The following is a 24,990-nucleotide window of genomic DNA, read 5'->3' as shown; positions in this document are numbered from 1 at the left end:
TAATTCTAGGCCCCAGCTTACTAGAAAAGTTTCTTGGGTTTTTTGTTGTTTTTTTTTAATTAGAGAAAAGTATGCATTGTGTTATGGGATGACACACGATACTGCCAGCACCTCCCTTTCAAAATCCAAGATCTGCCCACGGCTCTGGCACATACCATCTCCTGCACAGGAGCGTGCAAAAAAAACTGAATAAAGGACAATCAGTAAACAAAAATGCAGACCTACATGTTTATTCAGTAAATAATAATGCATACTTACAAATCTTGAGCAGTTAGCAACTGGCTTTTCTCTGCACCCCAACAGCTTGTAACCTGGCTGGGGTCATCTGACCTCGGTCCTCTCTCCTGCCAGGGGCAGGGGGTCAGACACGATGATCCATTGTGGTCCCTTCCAACTCTACAATCTATGAATCTATATTTTTTCCTTTCCATTATGACTGTGAAGGTTGCTATTTCACTGAAAGCATGTCATGAATTGTACTTGTTACAACCTTGCAAAGCAGAAAGAAAATAGAAATGCCAAAATGTTTCACAAGCTGCATTAGTATTTTTCAGGGAGGTTCTTTGGTCTATAGCGGTTGGGGTCTCCTCCGCCTCTGCCCCATCTATTCGCTTCCTGATCAGCATGTCTGTCAGCTTCATCTCTGCCCCTCATACGCTTGTAAAAATCCCTGGCATCACTGAAAAAAGAAATAAAGGTTCTTTTGCACAAATACCAATAACTAAATAATTTCCTTTTCATTTCTTTACCTGTACAATCCCTACATGTTTATAGGATACTTTGAAATCACTCCTGTATCACACAGATCTAGGCTTGTTAGAACCATCTCGGAGCTGGCATGAATGTAAAAGCCATTGCTGCGCTTGCCTCTACTATGCTCTGTTCACTGCTCTGAAGACTGTGAAGTACTGGGATAAAAACATCAACTTCTTTCAACAGAGTAGTGTGAGCTGATTGGAGCAAGTATCAGATATGTTGTGTCAACTCATGAAACACATGAATAAGGGCTCCTAAATTCAAGAATGGGCTCGGTCTTCACATACCCAGCTCAAATAGTAGTTAAAAATATCCACTCTTTAAACAGGGGAGTAACCATTTGTGAATCAAGAGATATTTCACCCTGTTGGATTACACAGATGTCTCCCACCCTAATTCAGAACCCCAGGCACATTAGGTACCTTATAACTTTTGCTGCCCAAGCACCACCAGGTCCTCTCTGTGCAGCATCACGATTTCCCCGTGCATGGAAATATTTATCTGAATGTTTCCAGTTGGCCTCACGCATGTCCGTGTATGCTCTGGCCATATCCTTAGCACCTGGGTAGGGAAGAAAGAATTACAGAAACTGTAAACACAAGGGTGGGAGTTATTTTACCCCTCTCCAGTGGCCTTCAATCATCATTCTATCCTTCCTCTGTGGCTTCTAAGTTAAGGCTCCCTTCCCAAGCCTCCTTTCAGAAGCAGATGATTTTATAGCTGTTTTACCTCTTTTTCTAACTGTACCATCCACCAAGTGAAATCTTGAGGAGGAGATGAAAGGAGACTCCTTGACAAAGGGGAAGTCTCCATAAACCAAGCAGATGATGACAGTTATTGACACTGTTGTTGCTGTTGTTATTGTTATTCATCAGGTCTGTTGTGACTGAGCTTGGGAGCCCAGTTCATGGACCAGGACCTTATTGTACCACATACTGTTCTTGAATCATTCTGGAAAGACTGATTAATTATAATAACAATAATGATAAAATAAATAATTTTAAAGAGATGAGTTTACATTATTCTCATTTTATACTAGCAAAATTTAGCCAAAAAGAGGTTAAATGATTTTCAAAAAATCACATGGCAAATTGGGGGAGGAAATCCTGATTTATTAACACGCTATGTTCTGCTCCTTTCCAAAAAACCTCTCTTCAGAAGACACTCTTCTTGAAGAACATTTATTTGGAAAATAACTTACCTCCAAAGGCATCCTTCATAAATTTCCCAGCCCTCCGAGCCCAGTTGTCACTGGTGACACATAGGACCAGGGATAACAAGAAGATGCAGGTGAAGAACTTCATGGTGCACTACTTTACCTATAACAGAATAGTGGGTGAAAAAGTATGATTATCAACAATCTGGGCAAGTTTTTTGAAGACTCCAGCCATCATATTTATTCTACTTGTAATTGTGGAGCAGGTGCATGGATCAGCAGGGTCACACACAGTTCTGAAGACTTTGCAAAGTGATGATTTGTTGTTAGAAAATGAAACACCCTTTTTGATAAAACCAGTTCTCTTCAGAGCATCCTGCTGGGGAATGGGATGCATGGAAAAGTTGTCTTATCTTTTGCTTAGTAGCTTTTGCACTAAAAAAAACCAAAGTCTGAGTTTATGTACCTTACTGAAAAAGGTAAAACAATGTTTATTTAAATCTTAAAATCAGATTTAAAATCTTAAAACTTACCACTGCAACCTGTCAAGGTTTCTGAGAAATGGGTTCTCTCTCAGATACACTCAGACGGGGGTAGATTGTATTTATAAGAGTCCAGAAACCAACAGGAAATGTTTCCTCTGGGTGGAAAATTTCCCTTACCAATTCCATTGCCCTACTCATAACAACAAATCATTGCCTAAAAGTTAAAGTGTTTTGTACTTACTGTCAGCATATGCAAATCAAGGTTTGTGCTGGTTATTTCCCAATTTATTTTGAAGCTGAGGTAAGTGTTAGCGTTCTAGGATTTTAACTGTATTATTTTTAATAACTTTGGCAGAATAATGTACAAACCCTTATGAAACCAACAAAGGAGGAAGGGTTGGCTGAATTTTCCTATTTAACCTCAGCTAGAAGGCAACTCTTTCCTATGAACAGGCTAGTTCTTATCTGGTTAAATGGCATATAAAGACTGGTGCTGTACCCACAGCTTTGGCCTGCAAGCATATGTTACATTTATAGCAGCATGAACTCCCTTGTAGCTACAAAAGTCAAGGGGAGAGATGTGCATATCTTCAGTAGTGCTACACAAATGTTTAAAAGCAAAAATGTCAGAAGTGCTAAACAAATGTTCTTGGGTGAACCAGGAATTTCTTTGTAGTGCTACACTGTGTGGCATGTCATGTACCGTGTTCTCCGTCTCTCTGTGTAGCACCCTTGTCCTGAGCAGGGCTGTAGTGGGATCAGTGCTAGCCCACTGCACCCAGGCTGGGCTGTTAGTGAATACAGGACTGGAACCAGGCTTGTTGGTGGCAAGCAGAGATGAATCTCCACTGAGACCAGAGCTTGCAATGCTGCTCACAACACGAAGTCCCAGTCCTGCACTCACTGACCAGCATATTGGGGGCTTGTTGCTCTGCTCCCTGCACCCCATGTAATTAGAGCTAAGAAGGCAACTGACCACTCCTCCAAGCCCTTCAGAACTGTACAATGAAATCCCTGACTTCCTTCCCATAGGAATCAGAAGACGACTCCTATTGACATCAATGGAGACAGAATGCTATTCATAAAACTTTGGGTAATTATATAGATACTATTATTTTTAGTTTAAAATTCTTACTTTTTGTTTTACATTGCAAAACAAAAATCCTCTAGACTACCATCTGGTTTATCCACAAGCTTCATGATGCTGAATCTGCAGACAAGGAAAATTGTCCTGAAACAGTGAATTTTCAAAATTAGGAAATCCACCAGGCAGAGAAAAAACCTAGTTCTAATTGCTGGATTTTCCAGTTACAAATCTGGCCCTTCAACTCTGCCCAAGTCTGCAGGGAAATAAATGTGGTATTCTTGGGGAATTTGTTGCTGAGGCCTGTTCTATATAGGATAATCCCTAGATGCAACCAAATTTGCACTGCAATGACCTTTCCAGCCACTTCTGGACTAAGGGACTCCTCTGAAGTTTGAAGGCCTGGATCCTGCATGTAGATCTGTTCAGGAAGACCAGTCTGCTGGGTCTCTCCCTGTTGTAGTATACTCTAGGGATAAATTTGTTGTGGGGTTCACTAGCGTGTGTGGATTATACCAGAGAGGTCAGGTTGATGAGCAAATTGCACTAAGCCTGGGATGAAATCCCAAGAGTAGGAGAAATCAGTGAAGAAACGTACATGTTAAAAGAAAAGGCAGATGGGGAGACTGACACCTCCATAGCCACCTAAGGTTATGAATCTAAATCTAACTTATGTCCCTGGCTATTAAAGCCTCACCCATGAAGTACAACCAGTTCTCCTCTCCCCAGAAAAATCTCTGGTTTCAAACAGGCTGTCAAGAAACACTGCTACAGTAGAAAGCAGATCATTCATATCTGGGTGCATCACAGCCTACTTAATTTGCAGCAGGAGCCCTAATGAAGTACAAGCCATGTAGCTGTTTATTGCAGCTTTAACTTCCAAGGGTACTGCAAAGAGAAGCAGACATTTTGAAGGAACAGCTGTAGCAATCAAATGCAGCATGCCAGTAGTCCTCCCCCTTTGTTTGCCATGGCTCTATATACATCTGTGACTGTCCTTATTCTAATATTATAAAAGCCTTAATCTGTCTGTCTGTCTGTCTGTCTGTCTATCCATAATGCTTTATTCAGGCTATGATTGGCTGGCCCCTGGAAGTGACAGCAAAGGAGTGGAGGGAACGGGCTTCGCCCCCCCCCACCCTGCTCCCTGCAGGTGGTGACAGTGTGGGGGCATTGAGGCCAGCAGAGCTGGCCTTGTCTCCCCCCCTTGCTTCTTGGAGAGTGGCGGCACGGGGGGGAGAGGGGTCAGGATGCCGTGCGGGGACGAGGCCACCAGCACTGCTCTTGGCCCTCCCCTCCCCGCTTCTGTGGTCCCCACCTGCAGGGCCGCTGTGGGCTGATGCAGCAGAGGTCAGGGTGGGGCGGGCACACCATGACAGCGAAGGGGGAAGAGTGGACCTGGGCCGACATGGCAGTGGCGGGAGGGGAAGAGTGGGCCCAGGCCCAATGGGGGTGGGGTGGAGGAGGAGCAAGCCTGGGGTGGGGAAAGCTGGCCTGCCACAGCAGTGGGGGGGGGGAGCAGCACAGCTGGCCATGCCCACCCCTCACCCTGCTCAGGCAGTGGCGATGAAGCAGACAGAGCAGAGGACAAGGCCAGCACTGCTGGCCTCATACCCCGACTCCTGCTCCCTAGATGAAGCGGCAGCACAGGGTGCTGGGTGGCAGTGCTCTGTTCATGCCTCCCCTCCCCCCCCCCGGTCATTCATGGGTCAAGGAGGCATGGAGATGCGGGGGGGGGGAGGAGTGGGAGTGGGCCCAGCCCTTAAACAGCAACAGGCAGGGTTGGGGGGGGGCGCACTGGGCCCAGCCTGGGCCCACAATGGCAGTGCGGAGGAGGATGCACCAGGCCCAGCCCAGCCCAGCCCCAAAATGGCAGCGGGGGGGCTCTGGGCCCAGTCCCACAATAGCAGCAGGGTAGGTGGCAGGGAGTGGGCCTGTCCCCGAAAATGATGGTAGGAGGGAGGGCCAGATGCAGGCCTCTGTCCCTCCCCTCCCCCGTCATTCTTGATGGCAATTGGATAGTAGAATCATAAAGAAGCAGGGCTGGTAGGGACCTCCAGAGGCCATCCTGTCCAATCACCTGCCTAGATAGGATTATCCCTATTGAAACCATCCCATACTAATCTGTAATTTAACTCGTTGTAAAACTACCATCAACCCTGACCCAACACAAGACATAACACCCTAACCTGCCACAGGTAAAGCAGGAGGATCATGGTAAGCAACGTCCTGCTTCTATAAAATGTTCTTAATATATGTTTGAGCTATCCCAAGAAGAGAGCCATGCCCTCAGCTACAGAGAAAGGCAACCCCTCTCCTCCATAGTCCATACCAATCTGACCATGGGGTAAAATACCTTCCTGACCCTGAGCAGATGGGCAACACCCGCTAGCCAGGAACCTCTGGCTTTAAGTCCCAGCAGGAGCACTGGCACACCCCAGCCAAAATCCCCAGCTTCAGCTGCAGCCAACACCTAATGCCTCTGAAGAAGGCTTTAAAACACCCTGACACATCTAGTAGAAAGAAGAAGAGGGGAGCAACCAGCAAAGCCCAGAAGCATGGGAAATAACCCATGCTTGCAAACCCATATCTTTGCCAGGGGCTAAAGAACAAAGTAAAAATATAACAAGAGGCTAGGTTACTTTTAATTTACTGTATTTATTCACATACCATGTATACCTTTTCTCCAAGAATTAGCCCTCCAAAGGTAGGCTGTGTGTCTTAAAGTTGATTTCTCTGTCCAGAACAAAAGCATGTAGACACTAGGGCTGTGCGAAACAGCACCGTTTCATTTCAGTTTCCATTTTGCCATTTTGAAGGGACAGTGTTTCATTTCATCATTTAGTTTCATTTCAAAGCACTGCTCCATTTTGTTTCATCAAAACTGTTTTTCTGCTTTGACAGGTTTCGACATTTCACCCATAGGCTATAATGGGAATTTATAAAAATGTCTAAAACTGTCATTTGTTGCTTGATTCAGGTAAAAATTGCAGGGATGGTAGCCCCTTCTGAGGGCATGAAGCCTGCCAAGCTTCAAGGAGATAGGTGAAAAGATTTTTGGGAAACTGCACCTCAAACAGTTGAAAGGAAAACTCCTTTCACTTGCTGGCAGCTGCAGCTTCCTGTCATCTCACATGCAGATCCAGGAGCCTGCATCCCAGGAGGGCTGCAGGGCTGTGCCAGACTCTTTCAGGGAGTGTGGGACCCCAGATCTGCATGTGGGATGGCAGGAAGCTGCCGCTGCTGGCTGGGACCAGCTCTGTGCACAGCCGGTGCCAAGCTCTAGGAAGACTGCTGCTGCTACTGGCCCCAGACGGCGGCATGCTGTCATCCTGCGCACAGATCTGGGGGCCTACACCCCCCTGGGAGGGCTGCGGGGCTGTGCCAGACTCCTCCCAGAGGGTGTGGGCCCCCGGATCTGTGTGCAGGATAACAGCAGGCTGCTGCTGCTGGCTGGGACCAGTGCTGAAGCCATGCAAGCCTGGCTTCGAAACTCGAAACGCTTTGAGAATTTTGAAACATATCAAATGCCCTCGTTTCATTTCAAAGCTGTTTTGAAGCCTTTTGCTTCACGCTGTTTCAAACTTGAAACACATTGAAACAGCTTCAAAACAAAACACCTGGCAAAATTTCACACAGCCCTAATAGACACTATAAGAAGGCTGATGCTTCTTTTCCTTCTCTCCCACCAACAGCCACATGGAGACAGGGGCAATATCTGGCAGGAACAGATCTGGGGGAGGGAGCTAGCAGGAAGAAGTGCAATATTGCAGTGGCACCTTGCTTCCTTTCCTGGTCCATCCTAAACTCCAGCAGCTAGCAATGCTGGGAAATCATTTAGCTTCATGTCTCTTATAATTTCCCTGATTACTGCTAATTGTTCTTCACTCTGCAGGTTTTAAGGACCCTCTCTCCTTGATATTCCTCTAATCCTCCTTCATGTTCTGCAGTTTTGCTGTCTGCTAATAACTCTTGGTTTCTCTTCTCCTCTTCCACTGCCCTTGATCTGCCCATGGAATCCAGCCATGAGCAGCCAAAAGGGAGGGTAAGTGAGCTGACCATCCCTGCTCTATGTGGCCATGAATCTGGAAAAATCTTTTTTTTCATTCTGCCTTCCCTGAAACAAGGTGAGTTGTGTATTTGGTGAGGAGAGGTGGAAGAGTGGTATGAGAGATAATAGAGATATATGGTAGCTATGTCTGACCCCAAGTTCATTGTAGGCAATGAAAAGATTCCAATAGGACTTGGACTGGAGCTTTAAGTCTATAATTTTTTATTTTTTTTCCTTTGGAGGTACAGAAAAAGATGGTTCCATTTTGTTTTACTTGCTTGATACTTCTCTGCTCCTTAGCTTTTCTCTCTCTTCCATTTTAAGTTATGTGCATTGGGCTACTGAACCACAGAATGTGATTATTTCTAACATGTATCTATGCTGCTGCTTGGCTGAATATTAGAAGAGTAGCATGACTGCAGTACAAGCATACCCTAAGATTTCAGGTAGACATTCAATTCCCACTGCTGAATGGTGTTTATCCTGCCACTGGAAAAGAGGGGAAATTGTCATCCAGCATTAAGACTGTGATGCAGTCGTTTTAGCCAGACCTCAGGGCTAGAGACAGACCTTCAAAAAGCCAGAGACTGAATTGATTCAATCTTTGCAGGTTAGTCTAATCTGCCTAGGTTGAACTGATTTGCAACTGAACAGACATTCCCTCTGCACTGAGGAAATGCAGGCACGTGGCTGCAGTTGCTCAGGCCAGGTGCCAGAGAGCGCTACAGCTCACCCTCCAGTGTAGGGAAGCTGTGCTGGAGGGAGTAGTCTGGGCACTGGCCTTGGCTGAACTGGCCAGAGAGGGATTTAATTCCCTGATCCCTGTCCTACTAGCAGGGACCTGATCCAGGTCTGCCAGGTGCTCCCCCCTTGCTACTGCAGCGGCAGGGCTGGTCACAGCCAGACCCTGGCCAGCATGGCCCCTGACACAGAGGGAGCAGGAAGGCGGATTATTCCACCTTCTACCCCCACTACTCCTGGGGGACTGCAGCTGGGATCTGTACAACCCAATTGCTGCTGCTCACTCCCTGCTTGGGGCAAGTGGCAGAATAACCACCCTCTCTACCGCCCACCTAAGGAGCCCTGCTGGCCTGCGTCTGGCTGTACCCCTGCCCTGCCATTGGAGTGGTGAGGGGGCAGGGCTCTTAATCGGGGCAGCAGACCCTGTCATAGTGTTGGGGAGCATGAGCCTCTTCCTGGAGGGGACACTGCATTGCAGGGTGGGCAGAGCTACGATGGACTCCACACAATAGCACCAGGGCTCAGAGGGGGCCAGAACCCCCCTAGCACAGCCACCAATACCAACACAGCCACAGTCCACAGCAGCTTTCCCAACCTCACTACACAGTTCCCCCCTCCAGCAAGAGGCTCATGCTCTGGGAAACCGTGACAGGGGCTGCTGCCCCTCTCACAGTTCCTCCTCCCCTCACCACTCCAGCACTTGGGCAGAGGTGGCCCCTTATGTGAGGGGGTAAGGTTATTCCCCCCTCTGCCCACAGTGAGGTCTGCCCACTTTGACCACTGCCACCACTGCTCACTCTGTGCCCGGGGCGAGTGGCGGGATAAGCCCCCTTCTGCTCCCCTCCCTCCAGGGTCTGGCAGAGGGAGCAGGAGAGGGCTTATTCCACCATTTGCCCCAAGCAGGGAGCGAATGGCAGCAGTCGGGACAGGCATATCCCAGCTGCAGTCCCCTTGGGGCAGTGAGGGTAGAGAGGGAAATAACCCTCTATCTCTACCTTGGTGGTCAACATTTTTGTACTCAAAGCACTTCTCATTGGATGTGAGGCACCCTTCCATAACTTTTGTTAATTGAGTGGCACCCAATTTCAAAGACTAGTTTATGTATTACAGTGTTTACCTCCTTACACAGGGCTGGGCATGAGGGCTAAGTACAGACAGTCAAAAATCCCAATGCTGAATTGATTTGATCTTTGAAGGTTACTGTAAGATGCGTACATTGAACTGTAAGCAAGTGAACAGACATTCACTTTTCATACTGGAAATGCAGCCACATGCCTGCAGTGGCCTAGGCCAGAAGCCAGGGGGTGCTTGAGCATGCTTCGCTACTCAACTAGAGCAGATAGTTTAAGCCAAAGCTAGCCTGGCCATCCTGTGAGCAGGGGAGAGTTGCTGGGGAGGTGTAAAGCATCCTAGGATGCTGGGGGACTGTGAGTTAACTTGAATCTGCAGGGGATCTGGGACAGAAGTTCAATAAACTGATTTAACCTAAATCAGTTCAGTCTGATACTACATCCATGCAGGTTTATCTTAAACCAGTTTTGGCCACTTTGAAAGTGGTTTATGTGCACTGAACTTCTGTTGAATTGCAGACTTGAACTGGTTTCTGATCACTTATATCAGTTTATGTGTAATTTCAGTCTCTAGCCTAGGGATAGGTGATTGTCAAGGCAGGGACAGGCCTGAGCCTGGCTGATCTGTTTAGTTTATCTGCTTATTTTCTAACATTTTGCTTATTTCCTCACACCCTCATAGCACCCTTCAAAGGATTTGGTAGCACACTGGTTGAGAATCAGTGTTCTAGCTAAACCACAAAGTTCCCTTTATTTAACAACCTACTTATGTTATATCTACACCAAGTCCCTGGCACTCTTGAGGAGGGATGCTCTCCATCATGCCTTAACCACTCACTCCGGTTTGCCTAGGTGGCTTCACTGCTGTTTTTCCAAGTTTATCACATACCTGAAATGCTTTGTATTATTATTACCTTTTGACCCTCCCCAAGAGTACTGGGGATGCAATTTAGCTATACTCCTCATTTCTCTGTCCTCACTTCCCCAACTGCAAAAGGAGGACAGCAATGACTTTTTCCTTCTCTCATAATGTTCTGTGCTCCTGTTTAATTTGTCTTCCCTCAATTACTGCAAATGAAAATAGCAATATTTGTTTTCCTTTCACAATTTCCTGTGCTGCTTGTTTTGATTATGAGCTCTTTGGTGCAGGAATTGTGTATGTTGAGCATCTGGTAAATATGGTTCTGATTTTGGCTGGGGCCACACAGTAATATAATTATACAACTAATAAATACAACTAAAACGAAAGCTCAGAGGTCGAATTTATTTTGCCAGTTGATATATGGTAAAACATTTTCGCATGTCCTCAGATATTTGACACGATTTTCCATGTTTACAGTCCTGATTCCATATTTTTCATTCATCAAAGGTCTTCTAAAATTCATGACAATATTCCATTGTCCAAAAGAAGCCATAAACACCAGTGCAGTTTCCTATGAGCTGCCATATTGGGCTAGATCATTTCAGTAGTCCAAGCACAGACATTGGCTAGTGCCATCTGCTTCACAGGCAGGGGTAAGAGGAGTCACCTGACTCAGAATGAAGACCGGGTTTAAATCAGGTATAAGTCCAGACCCTAAGAAGAGCCCAGCAATAAGATCTGGAACATGAATGACTGGCGCCTCCCAAGACTGGGGGCAGGGGGACACCATGGTAGTGAGTGAGGACCACCTGCAGCCGGCGGCAGCGGTGTCAGTGGCAGGGGGTGGCAAGTGGTGAGTGGCAATTAGGGACCACCCACAAATGCCGCTGGCTGCGTTGGCAGTGAGGGGGGGAGGGGTGGCAAGTGACAATCACCCACAGAAGCCGGCAGTGGATTTGGCGGTGGCCAATCTCAGGGGGGCACATCCCCCCCCCCCGTGCCCCACCTACACACCGCCTATGATCTGGAGTCTACTTAGAGAACAGCACCCTAGCAGGAGGGTCATAGCTTTGGAGCACCAGCACAGAGAGGATAGCTGAAGCAATCTGGAGGCTTGGGTAGGAATTAAGGAGCTAGAGCAGGTTCCTAGGGACTGGGGTCTGGGTGAGCTCAGAGTGAAGGGCTCAGCACACAAGACCTAATGTTGTTGACCCTGAAGACTGTCCTTGTTATTTAAATAGTTATTCTTTGCCTTCAGTTGCAATTGGTACAAGGTATAAAGGAAGTTTCTACACATGCACTCTGTACTGTATAGTAAGACTGTTCCAGAAGGAGTGACCTTTAGACCTTCTAACTCAGGCCAATGTGCTGAGCATTTGCTCTGATCAGAAAGCACGGGGTCATTTCTAGTTCAGCATGATTGACAGGTAATATGCCACATACGGATGTGTGAAACATCATAGTGCCTCATGCAAAAGTATAGTAGCCTATGCGCTATATGTTGATTGGAGGGAATTATCATTTTGGTGGGAATTTATGTGCCATGTGCACAATTTAGTGTGGAGTGAAAAGATGCAAGTGTCGTGTGCATTCTAATAGGCTACCCACCCCAAGGTAAAAGTTACAAAAATAAGTTTTTCCTGAGAGTCAGTCAGTCTGCTGGTTCCGCTCTATTCAGCTCGGTTCTGGACGGGCTGGATAGTGGTTATGGTCTCTAGTTCTCAAGGATACATCTAGTGTGTGGTTGTCGCTGCCACTGAAGATGCATTTTGCTGGTTCTGAGAGTTGTTTGAGAGTATTTTCAGCTCCACTCTCTCATAGTAGGACAGATAATGTATAACCCTGGGTGTATATAATTCTCCCCATGCTTCCTGTGTTATTGTTTTGTCTGTAATTATTGTATATAGTTATCTGTATTTTAATATGCCATTTGATTTGTTTAACTTTTATTTTGGTGTCCCTGTGTAATGATCCGTATAATCCAGGCTGGGCTGCCTACCCCAGCAGTAGCTAAGTCAGCCTGGGCCACTCATGTTCCCTTCCTGTTTACTGTAATTTCTTTACCTGAAGCCTTTTGGTCCTTGTAACTTTCTCTTGGCTACTGTGTGGGGTCCAGGTGAAGCCCAAAGAGAAGAGCTCAGTGCAGGAAGCCGATCTGAGTAGGAAGGCCTGGAAGTGAAGGTGGCAGAGGGAGTGACCTCTCACTGGGCTGTTAATGGGGCCAGGGGCCAGAGAGGGGCTGAAGGCTGGAGGCAGCCACAGCGGGAGACTGCCAGAGCCAGAGAGGGGTACGGAGTTCTCAGCTGGCTCAAGGTGGGGCCAGAGCTTAGGAGAGACCGAAGGTCCAGATGTGGCCATAGTCAGAGAGGAAAGGGTTAGAGAAACTGAAGCCCGGAATGAGGGTGGCTGGTATAGGGTCATCAGATGTAGAGGAAAGTCCAAGATTGCCCCAAGACCAGGGGGCCCAGAAGTAGGAGAACCAGGGTCTGAGAACCTGGAGGAAGAAGTGAGCTGAGTCCAGAAGGGGACCAGTTGAAAGCCAGTGAGACCAGGGCCTGAGAGAGCCAGGGCCGAGGGAGCCTGGGGGGGTGGTAAAGGGCCAAGGAGCTTGTAGCCCTGGAGGGGCCAGGGTTGTTGAAGAGGGACAGCATAGTCCTGGGGATACAGGCTAGGGCCTAAGCTGGTCCTGGGTATGACCAAAAATTGCACTTTACTGGGATCTGGGGTCACTGTGGTGGGATTGCTCATGGCAGAGCAACCCCTAGAAAGTGTCCCAGGGAAGGGCGAGTCTTGGCTCAGATCAAGTGTAGACCTGTACCTGGCATGGGAAGTACCGTGACCACTGAGAGCCCAGAGTGGGGCTGAGTGAGGTTGAGGGGCCTGAGGGCCTAGAGAAGGGCTGCGTGTGAGAAAGAGAAAGAGCGTCAATGAGGATGCCATCTGCAAGGCTTGGGGCGTGGTGTAGGGGCCAAACAGAACTATGCAATTGGCCCATAAGGCCTTGACTACAAATCTGGTGGTCACTATGGTGAGATCAGGGTAGCCTCCCGCATTCTTCATAACAATTAACATCAAAGTGTGGTGGGCAAGAGCAGGGCAGATGGCCCATAGAACAGGATACAAGTACATTTTGTTGTCTCCACAGGGGCTTTACGACCAGCCCTGGAGATGGTACTCTGTCATATTCTTGCCTTGCCAACTTCTTCCAAATCCTGTAAATATGTAGTTGATTTGTTGAACTCTGAGCATCCCCATCCTATAGGTTGTTTTAATATTTATTAGTTCAGTGAAACTTTTAGTATCTTAAGATTTTTATTTATTGTTAGCCATATAGGACAACAGAAACATTGGGATGTCTTTCTGGACTCCATCAGTATTTTTCAGGAAGACCCTCTGGCCTGTAGCGGTTGGGGTCTCCTCCACTTCTGCCCCATAGATTTGCCTCCTGGTCTGCCAAAGTGTCTTCTGCCCCTCTGCCACTAACTGAACCCTGCCAATTTTCTCTGGCATCACTGGAAAGTGGATAAAAAATAAAAAGGTTATTTAAGTAATCTGTACTTAAATGCCAGTGAACAAATATTTACCCTTTCCTTATTCATCTCTATTATTCTCATTTGCCATAGACTTTTGAGGTCACACAAGGACCTCTGCCTGTCTGGAATAATAGGAGCCATCTGATGACTGTGAAACAAGATAAGCTGGCCCTACTCACAAAAGATAAAATCAATACCGATGACAATTGCATAGCACAAAAGGATGTGAGTTCACGGCTAGGCCGTCTGAGAAGAAATAAATGAGGTATCACTTCTAGCTTATCTTACTATAGTCATGATGATTTTAAGCAGGCTCCTGGTTTTCTTGTAAGTACCTGTGTAAAATGTCTATTCTTGATTATTTAGTATGGTAAACATTTATTTTACAATTAACTTGTGTTTATGTGCAGGAAGAGTCATTCTCCATATGTGATAGATGTCTCCTCCTGATTTACTCTTGTTTTGCTGCTTCCTCCTAATTTATTTTTGTTTTCCTTAGTGGTTCCATTGGTCTTCCAAGGATGACTCCTCAAAAACCTTGTGTTTTTTCCTGGTTGATAATCAGTTTCTTGATACTTTCCAAACTTAGTAGAAATGGATAACCTCTTGTCACTGAGGAAGGTCATTCATTCAAATTAGGACTTTCTGACGTCAATAATGATCAATTTGATTAACAGCATTTTCCTGTCAGTTACTATTTGGCAATCTCTTGATTTACACAACTACAGCGCTTTGAAGATGCTGAGCTAAAGGGTCTATGAAGAGGAATAAGAGGGCTAACAGGGCGTGCTTCAGAAATGAGAAATCTCTCTGAAACAAACTGCTACTGAGCCCAGCTGTTCTCGGAGGTGAGCAGATCTGCACCTGGAGAAGCTGATAAGAAACAAACCATCTCTCTTTAGCCTGCACTGGTGAGAAATTATCACTTTACAGCTAAATGCTGGACTTTGTTTTGTTTGGGGCTCATTTAACCTGGAATACTTGGAGTAAATAAAGCTTTTCTGTCATTTATCGAACCAGGTGTCATGTCAATCCTTTAACACTAGTCTGGAATCCTATTTTATTACTTAACACCATCCCAGAAACACAACTGTATTTAAAAAGCTTTCAGACAATTTCCCTTCATTAAATTCTACCTGTTCTTAAGTTCTTAACATTATAGGCTTCACATTCAACCATAACAGTTTAACACCAGGGACCAGAAAGACTAAATGCACTGTCGTGAACATGTCACCCTGTTTCTACATGGACCTGTAATCTGATCTGAGAATGCATTAAATTTGTCAGCTCATAACTGGCAAGCACAGAAAGCTGCTTTGAAAACTCAAGCATGGCCCCAGTCTTTGTCATCAAATTTGGCTAGTTAAGCTATTAAATAAAAATTTCTTTTCTCCAAAAGCTTAATAAAAATGTATGAATCAGGATGCACATCAGCCTCATTGGATTGCCCAACTCCTTACCAACTGTATTCTCATATACCAATTAGCATTCTTTACCTGATAACTTCCGCTGCCCAAGCACCACCAGGACCTCTTTTAGCAGCATCGTAATTCCCACGAGCATGGAAATATTTATCTGAATCTTTCCAATTTGCCTCACGCATATCACTGTATGCTTGGTACATATCCCTAGCACCTGGATAAGGGGGAGAGAATTATGTAAATGCTGCACATGTAGAACAAAACTTTAAGATTATTTTGCTCCATCCAAAAACATTCCAGCCACATTACTACTGGGGCGTACAAATATAGTGCTCGTACAGAAGACAGAAGGACTCATACACCCAATATGCCCTTTAGGAAGAAATAGATTTAAAGATTCTTGAACATTTCTACTAAATAAGGCTTCTATCAGATGACATCTCTGGAGGAGGAGATGAATGAGGGCTTCTTGAGAAGGATCTCAAAATACCATATAGCATCAATAGACTCAGATATATTATATATTTGAGGACTCTTTTAGGTACAGTAAACCCTCAGAGATTTCTCAAAGCATTCTCCTCAAGGTTACTAGGAGAACAGAGTAAAGATATGCATCCAAATTACAAACATCATTCTTTTGAGTCTCCAATCTATGCCATTGTCTAAATGGAGGTTGACACCTATTGAAAAAAATATCCATAAACCTCTGCTTTATCCACAAAACTCTGCATTATTTTTCAGGAATTCCTCAGGGATGGAGAAGCTAAAATGAGGTCAAGAATGTCTATACTGGGGAATTTCCGTGTTGCACTAAATTAATTCCTGTGGTGATTTGGTTTAATTGGTCCTATGGAGATGAATTTGGACAGAGTTGAGAACTTTTATGCATACATTGTAAACATCTGAAACTGAAATTAATATAAGCTCATCTTTTTTACCATGCTTTGTTAAGAAAACAAAACTGCCTTACGACAATAGGTAGAGTTGATAGATTATCAACTTAAAATTAGATATGTTACACAGCTTGGAAGCAAGGAGTAAAATGATGAACAGGAGACAATAAATGGAATCAGAGCCTATTGTGAGTTGCTTCTTGAGATTAAATTAGATACTTGATTCCATCCATATGAACCTAGCTATTGACACTCCCTTGATATAAGGATGACAGTCTTCCGGGAAGTACGGAAGTTATTAGCGAGTCCATGGATGACTGAGGAGGCCAATACAAGATCTGCACGTTTGATTGTAGACATGGCAAATAGTTCTGGAAGGAAGGACTAGATCCTTGTGATGTCAGGTCACAGCACTTTCCCTCTGTGTCCTCATCTATTCATAGCCCTAGTAAGGTGACTTATCTCAGAGTGATTGATATCTTGTACATCATGGTACTACTGAGAATGATTCAGTGCTTGAGTCTCTCAGGTATTAACGTTAAGATCGCATTTCTTCAGATTGGCCTTCAAAGTGTCCTTGAATCTCTTCTTTGTCCCACCTGTAGAGGATCAGAGGTGATCTGGGAGTATAGGACCTGTTTTGGAATCCAGTTGTCACACATCCTTATAATATGTTTGTGAGAGGGGAAGATACAGCCAATGGGGGCTTTCCCCATCTTCCCCAGGCTCCACGGCAAGTGGGGAAATGCTGGGACGGCAGGCTCAGGTGCACCGGTTCAGGAGCAGCCTGAGCCTGCAGATCAGAAGAAGAGAAGGGTGGGGCCCGGGAACAGAGCATACCAGAAGGGAGACAGAGGAAAGAGCATCGGGCAGTGTGGAAACACCACGGGGAAGCGCAGGCTAGAGCCAGGAAGCCGGGCACAGCCCAAAAGGGAAGCATGGGTGTTTGCACACCCCAAAAGAGGCACACTGAGGCAAAGCCCCAAGAGAGTGTCCCGGAAAGGCTGCCAAGCCCAGTGACAAAGCAGGGAGGAGCATGGAGCACGGCCGGAGGAGGCTGCACCCAGCAAGGCAGGTACCCCATGGGGAAGTGCGGGGAAGGGAACCACAGAGTCCACTGAACAAGGTGGGGAAGTAACACAGCCTCAAGGCCAAAAGAGTGAAAAGGAGAGGGAGAGATGGGTGGCAGGAGGCCCGAACATGGAGAGGCTTCTGTGGAGGGGCAGAAGTTTAGGGTCGAGTCAGGCTGCAAAGCAATTGGTGGCATGGAGGCCTAGGATTGTGGCTGAGGGGGTGGAGACCCAATAAAGGGTCACTAATAAGGCAGCAAGAGTGCAGCAGGAAGCTGCCAAGCCTATAGAGCACAATGTAATGAGGAACACAGCTATGAGTGCATCTCAGTGGAAGCCGATCTGGCAGTACTTTATGTTGGGTTTTTTCCTGTCTTCCTTATAAGAACCTCATCAGCACAAGGCTGTGGTGAGTCCAGTTACAGAGATGTCAGCCTATAGTCAAAGGACGGCCTAGGAAGTACTGTCAGCCAAGAGGTCTTTCATCCTCCTGGATCATGGTGTATGCATGAGGGCCACCCAGACCTTCGATTCATATGCCTGGGAAGGAATTTTTGGAGTAGTGAAGGCTAATGGTGACTTAAGCATATGATGAATAGCTTGCCAAAGCAAGGGTGCATTTAAACATATCCTAAAGTGCTTTCATAAGGCAGGATCAAAGCGCACAGTTTTGCAAGGTACTGAATGTCCTCAACTCAGCATCCTAACAAGTGACAGTGCTCAGTACTGTGTTGGATTAGGGCCTAACTATTCTGACCCTAGAAATATTTTCTGGAGAGATTTAGGAAACCTTCTGAACTTATTCAGCAAGCTCAATAGTAATGTATTTATTTCTTTATGGAAATTGGTATAGAGTTTTCTGAGAACTGAACTAAAACAAAAAAGACACACTTGGGTAAGAATGATCCCAAATTTCACTGGGCCTAACAATACGTTCTGCATGGAAGTGAAAGAGTTAAAATGATACCTTGTTCAATGAAGTGCATAAATATCCTTTTAAAGGTTGACTTAATCTTTCCTGATGGAAAAGTGCTTATTATGTTTTGATTCATAAGCCATTACAAATATAGGGTCCAGACCCGTAAATTAGGGAGTGGCCCAGCTTCCTATCCTTTGTAGCCACAAGCCAAAATCTTCATATGGCTGAGAGCCACAGGACACATGCCCTAGATCAGTGGTTCTCAACCCATGGCCCACAGGCCACATGTGTCCCAATCAGCACACTGCTGAGGCCTGTGTGACATCCTGTTATAACATTTTAAAATGGATACACAGAAAGTAAGTTGTGTGGGTGTGGCCCACATCACACACTGAGAGCTGCAAGTGTAGCCCACTATGGCAGATACGTTGAAAATCACTGCCCTAGACTATACCCAGAGCCCCAGCTCAAATAATAATTTAGCATTAAATGATTTCTTAGAATAAATAATAAACAGAGACTAAAGGAAATGAGGAGAAAAAAAGAAACGAACAGGGAGAGAGAAAAGGAACATTTTTGTCTTGAACTCTTTTGTCTTTCTCAAAGATCTGCATGCGAATAGAATTTGACCCATGCAGGTTCAGGCATCCATGTGCCTGAAATCCCATTAAGGTCAACAGATTGCCATATGTGTCTAGCCTTGTGGATCAAAATACAGGATCTTAACCAAACCTTCACATTTAAAAGACAAAAGCAAAACTTTTCATGTATCTTCTTATGAAGAAATACTTAAGAGTGATTATGATGTACCTTCCCAATTTGAAGTTAAGTCCACTTTGAAAGGACACCCAAGATCATAGTAGAAGAGCACTAACATCCTAGTGAATTCAGTTCCTTGCTCTCAAACCCACTTCCCGCAACCTTTCTTTCAAGGACAGTTTTGTTGAACAACATAATTAGTAAAAGCTTACCTTGAAAAGCATCTGCTATGAATCTTCCAGCATCAGAGAACCAGTTGTCAGCAGTGGCACACAGGACCAGGGAAAACAATATCATGAAGGTACAGAACTTCATGGTTCACTCAGGCTGCATCAGGATTATGAGAGACAGAAACAGTGAGAGGAAGAGGGAGAATATTTAACCCAAACCTGGTCAACTGTTTAAGGCTCCAAGGCAGCATATTCACCTTTCATGTAACTGCTGTGGAGCATATGCATGAATTGGTAGCACTACCCACAATTGTGAAGACACAAAAAAAGTTATGATTTCTGCTTAGAAAGGGGAATTGTCCTCTCTGACAAACCCAAGTGCTCCCAGCACTCACCTGGAGGTCAGACATGTGTAAGTTGAGGGGTTTTTTTAGCCTATGCTCAATACTTCAATGGCCTCTTATAGGAGCTTTAATAAATGATAAGGCAACATTTTTATATAGAAAGCTTCCATTTAGAATGAGACTTACTGTTGTTGTGTTGCTAGTCTCTGAGAAATGGAGTTCTTCCTGGAGGCTTTCTGAGATGACTAGACTATGACACATTTATAGCAATTCTTATCTCAAAAAGCCAACACCCAATCATTTACAGAAACCTGACTAAATAAACATAATTTATTATTTGCTCATCAGAGGCCAGTAAATATTGCTTCCTCCAGGAATTCAACACTGGAAGTTGCGCTACCTGTCCTTGAGGTTTTTTTAGCTTGAATTGATGAAGTTCCAAAATATCTCTCTATACAGAGCCAAAGGTCTGACAATTATCAACTAATGCCTAGTACATGACAAAATTACAACATTTACTGTTAGATCCAGACCACCACTACCTTTTCCTATAAAAAGTGTAAGATAGATACTGCATGAAAAATGTAATTATTAGTGAAATGAGTAATCTTACTAAGTTAGATTTTTCTCTGGCATAAATTTAATTAAAATTCATAAATGCCAAATTGATTCAATTCTTATCTATAATTTTAATAGGAAGTGAATACTCAAAAATCATGTCCAAATTATCAAGTCTGTGATAATGAGGGCTCTACCCAACTCAAGGAGGTATGTCAGCTCAGCACGTGACAGGGCCTCAGGACCCAGCAGCCCTGTGCCTGACCTGACTGTGCTATTGGGATTCAAGTTCATCAGAGCTTAGTAGCACCAAGGGGCTACACAATTTTTCCCTACCACGACTTGGTCTTATCGGATATTTTAATTGGGAAGCGTTTAATTCCTCAGGTAACTTACTGCTGGTGCGCCGGGCTTATCCCATCTTCTGGGGCTCCAACCTCCCCTACATCCCAGCCATGCGCCACCCTAACGTTAATGAATCCATCACACCCAAGATCTTTAGGGGCAGACTCATTCTCTGACATTGTATGGGCTCATGGTCGTATCTGGCCTGTCTCCCTGTAATAAAGGCACTTCTGTTTAAAAGAAAAACTCCCAGCTGTGCTGGCCTCACATGGATGTGATGGCTCTATCCTTGGGCGCTTCAGCTCAGTTCTGTCCTGACACATCTGGGTTTTACACACGCTTGTGTGCAGGCTCTGTCTCTCTGGCATCTTGCCGGGCTCTCCCTCCACCTGTCCAAAGAAGCAAAGGAAAATACAGGACCTTAGCTGGGATGCTTCCACCCGTCCTGTAACCGGCTTATCCCTAGCCAAGTTTCCATCCAGCTCCCACTGCTTCTTCTTGCCACGGGCCTGCTGCCAGTGTCTCCAGCTTACTTGGAGCTTTTCAGAGGTTTGCTGCTGGCTGGCAGCCGGCTCCACTCCCTCCAAAGCTGCTTCTCCCTCCGGAGCTGTTTCTCCTCCAGCTCCCCATTCTCTGCCTGCCACACCATCTTCCAGTGCACTCTCTCTTCCCCCACTCCAGCCCTGGCTCAGGCTTGGGCTCAGGAGACCTGAGCAGCTGTACAGCAGTCTGATCCAGACCAAGCAGCTGCTGATGAAACATGTTTCTCCCAGCATCTTACCCACTCCCCATTGGGGAGCCAGGATTGTATTTTTACTAAGTTTTTGGGGCGGGTTGGGGTGTAGTGTTAAGGGTTAGACTTTGGAAACAGTCCCTTACAAGGGAACATCTTATCAGGTGAGGAATTTGAACATGATCCCTGGGGAGCAAGGGGAAATCAAGATGGGGGCAGCCACATGGTCTGTGCTGGAGCAACCTGGTGCTGTGCTATCATTAAAGGTCTTCCTCATTCATAGTTGTTGTTATTCACTGCCAGACCTAAATCATTATGGGGCAGGGTTTCCTGTGGATTTTGTGGAGGTCTCCTGATTTCATGATTTCCATAAAATCCACACAGTTGCAATTTGAGTAGGTCTCTAGTCATCATTTGGTCTCCTTATTCAGCTGGTCAAAATGGGATGCCATGTTGGAAAAATCTTAATGCAAATCTCATCACTTTTCTTCCATCAGATTTCAAGACAATTTTATCAACATTTTGAAGCTTGGAAAATTTCAGCTGCCTTTTTTATTTTCATCTTGACTTCTCAGGAAGAAGCTTAAATTTGCCTTACTGGCAACCAACTTCCAAAGTAGCATTAAGATCAAAGACAAGATCTAAGCTTTGTGCAGCTATGTGAATAGTTAATAAAAATTCTTCAAAATATTGGAATTAACAACTCTTCCCGTAGCTCAGTGTCCTCCACAAGTTATATTTACCATCTGGTAAAAAAGACAGCCTTATCACTAGGAGTTAGATCGAGCTAAAGCAAACACAGGTTGTACTTCCTAATCAGAGTAGGGAAGATGGCACTTAAAATCCCTGTTCATTTTACTGAGAAGGATTCCAGTAAAAGTCTGCTGCTGCAAGTGACACTTTGCCCCCTGAAGTTTTTTGGGTTATATAAATACATTTTCTTGTAAAATATCCATGCATTATTTACAGGTACAGAGTTTGGTAACATAAGTGCGATTGGGAAAGTGTTGCAAAGGAGCCCTACATGAGTAGCACACGCCAGTCCAGCTTAGTGCTCTGGCCTGCAAAGGCAATCGACCTAAGCTATGTTGTCTTTGCTCCTCACCCCAGTTTTGGCCCTCTCACTGCTCCACCAGCCTTTGTGGAAGTCCTTCCCTGTCAGATTCCTACTTAGCACTTGAAGAGGTATGTGTATTTGCACAGCTCTAAATTTGAAGCATTCCTAGGTTTGGAGCATGTCAAATGTCTGTCTGTACCTAGCCTATGTTCATTCTGCGTGAATATGCACTAGATCTGGTACATAGGTCAGCACTATCATGTGCAGTTCAGAAAACTTAGTAAAGTGATGAAATCCACTCAAAAACCAGAAACCTCTCTATGACAAAGCCAGCTGCCTTCAGAGCACTTAGCTGAGAAGTGAGGAGGAGAGACACACATGTAAAAACTGTATTTTCAGCCTTGGTTTAACAATTTTACAGTCAAAACCTTATGGTCTACAATTTTATCCTGCTCATGGACAGCAAGTTGAGAGTGGGGCAGACTACCTTCAGACTAAAACTTAGTAATGCAGTATAGCAAAGTTTCTGAGAAACAGGCTCTGTCTTGTTTAAAGGCAGAAGGGTGATGGCATTTATGGGTCCTGAAACCACAATATGTAAATAGTGAATGTTACCTCTAGTTTGAGAATTCAAATCCCATTTCCTCTGTCTGATCCTATTGTACCTTAAGATAAATGAATACAGTAAAATCCCTGTTATCTGGCACAAGTGGGGAATGGGGGGGTGCCAGGCATCTAAAAATGCCAGTTACCTGAGTACCCAAGGCTGGCGGTTTTCAGCTGGACGCGGAGCGGTGGGGGAGGGGGCGGTGACAGCAGCCACAGGTGGAGCGGGGGGTTGCAGCCGCACACAGAGCAGAGACAGCACAGGGTGGTGGGTGGCAACAGCAGCCACGGCATGCGAGCTTCCCCCAACCCCGCCACCTGCGTCCGGCCAGCCGGCTGGTTAATAGAGTGTTCTGGTAACAGGGATTTTATTGTATATACATAAAGGACTCACAGCTGCATACAGTCAACCCCTGCTTAATGCAGTTTCGCTCACCGCAGTTGCGCTATAGCTCTCATTAAAAATACCTACCTGGTTTCACTTGGCACTCAGCGGTTTCATTGTAACACTCAGCAGGGGAAACAGTGGTGCCAGTGGGGGTGGTAGCAGCATCAATTGAAGCGGTGGGTGGCAGCCAGTGGGGCCCAGGGTGGGGTGGCAGGAGCCCAGAGTCTGCTCTGGCACACGGTGTTGGAGCGGGTGGGGAGAAGTGGGGGTGAGAAGGGGTGGGCAGAGGGCTGGGCAGCATAAGCATGGAGCCTGGGCCGGTGCGGCCCAGGGCAGGGTGGTAATAGCCCGGGGTCCACTCTGGCACATGGTGCTGGAGCAGCCAACGGACAGGCAGGAGCGGCAGTGGCGGCAAGAAGGGGCGGCGGGGGTGGGGCCATGAGCGTGGGGCCCGGGCCTGCGCCCAGAGCCAACAAGGCGGCAGGAGCACAGGTCCTGAGGCCGGGGCTGGCAGGAGTGTGGGGCCTGAGCCAGTGCGAGCCAGTGCTCAAGGACATGTGTGCAGTGTCCCCCGCCCCAGCCCACAGTGAAGCCAAGCCCACAGAGCCCCCCATCCCTGGGCTGCAGCCCATGATCCGTTCCACTCAGGTCATGCACTCACCTGCCAGAGCCCCACTGCTCGCTATTATTCCCTGGCGGGTGGGTCCCCAACTCAGGCCCTGCAGGCAGGGTGGCTGAGGCCATGCACAGGTGCACTGGTGGCCGGCAGGGGCCATCATGGCTATGGAACAATGAGGCCGGGAGGAGCCGATGCCCTACCTGGCAGAGCCCACGCAGTGCCTTGCTAGGAGCAGCAGGCCCAGCGCCGGCAGGAGCGCAGGAACCAATTATATTTATTACATTAAACCCTATGGGAAAATGGGTTTTGCTTAACGCAGTTTGGCTTAGCGCTCAGTTTTTCTGGAACCAATTAAGAGCACTAAGTGCGGGTTGCTGTATCATTAGGTGTTCCTTTTGCCCTTGGTACCATGCTTCCTAAAAGGCATACTACCAGCTTTGCCAGTCATCCCATATGTTTTTTAAATAAGAAGTCACGTTTATTTTTATGAAGAAGACCTATCTATGTGCTATAGTTTAGACCTCTCCAACTGACAGCCCATGAGCCATGTGCAGCCAGCAAGGGGTTATGCTGAAGCCTCCAGACTCCCACCCAGCTACCACTCACCTCCACATCACTCCAGCTGCAACAGCTGCTGAGCTCCTCCTCCTTAGTCTGTCTTCCACTTCCTGCCCCTACCCCAATGGTGCTGAGGGAGCCCATGTTGTCAGATGCAGCCCATAGCTAGGGAGCTGAGTGAGGATGGGGCACTTGTGTGCACAGTGGAGCAGGGGTCATCTGCATACATGTTGCAGCAGGGGGAGCACCCATGCAGCGTTTGGTTTGAGGGGCTAGCATAGGGGCAAGCAATTATTTTGGGCAGAGGGCCGCTTGCCCAGTTTTGGCAAGCTGTCAAGGGCCGAATGAGTAGCCCCACCCCTTGACAGGTGCCCCGCCACCTGGTCACCATCTTGGGACCAATGTCCCAATGTCTTGGGACCAATGTCCCAGGGCCAGCACCAGTGGGGCCCAAAGCGGTGCACAAGCTGGCAGGGCTCTGTGGAGCCGGGCTGGGCTGCACCAGCAGGGAGAGGGGGGAGCTGGCCCGGCTTCACAGAGCCCCTGCTGGCTGGGACCCCACGCTCCTGCCACCTTGCTCTTGGCCCCGCTGGCACTCACCCCGGGACGCCAGTGGAGGCCCCGTGCTCCCTGCCCACTCACTCCCAGTGCTCCCTCAGCCCCGCAGTACAGGCAGGGGGCAGCGCACAGCCCCAACCCCCTGCTCCTTGGCAGGGAAGGAGCTGGTGCTGAGCACAGGGGGGAAAAGCGGCCCCTCACCTGCCCTGTGGCCAGCGCTCCCTGCTTCAGCCACTCGCAGCCTGTGCGGGGCT

The 24,990-nt window shown here is 46.6% G+C and overlaps 1 protein-coding gene across 4 annotated transcripts; it reads right to left on the bottom strand.

Moving 5' to 3' along the window:
• Window positions 1-221: 221 nt before the first annotated feature.
• Window positions 222-19,584, bottom strand: LOC102560075 (serum amyloid A-5 protein). Of its 4 annotated transcripts, XM_059722609.1 has the most exons (6): window positions 19,501-19,584; window positions 19,013-19,127; window positions 15,236-15,373; window positions 1,958-2,065; window positions 1,179-1,317; window positions 222-679 (listed from the first exon to the last, which is right to left on the bottom strand). In XM_059722609.1, the coding sequence occupies exons 2-6, from the start codon at window positions 19,113-19,115 to the stop codon at window positions 541-543; spliced, it is 627 nt and encodes a 208-aa protein (XP_059578592.1). In that variant the 5' UTR covers window positions 19,116-19,127; window positions 19,501-19,584; the 3' UTR covers window positions 222-540. The 4 variants fall into 4 exon arrangements, with proteins under 4 accessions (XP_059578592.1, XP_019332193.2, XP_014457668.2 ...); XM_019476648.2 differs by lacking the exons at window positions 15,236-15,373; window positions 19,501-19,584 and having other exon boundaries at window positions 1,958-2,075; window positions 19,013-19,099; XM_014602182.3 differs by lacking the exons at window positions 15,236-15,373; window positions 19,013-19,127; window positions 19,501-19,584 and adding an exon at window positions 2,446-2,559 and having other exon boundaries at window positions 1,958-2,075.
• Between the last annotated feature and the right edge of the window lie 5,406 nt (window positions 19,585-24,990).

The sequence above is a fragment of the Alligator mississippiensis genome, chromosome 2 (assembly GCF_030867095.1).
Source record: "Alligator mississippiensis isolate rAllMis1 chromosome 2, rAllMis1, whole genome shotgun sequence".
NCBI lineage: Eukaryota > Metazoa > Chordata > Crocodylia > Alligatoridae > Alligator > Alligator mississippiensis.
Note: the sequence above shows the minus strand (reverse complement) of the source record. Positions and strands in the feature narration are given on the sequence as shown.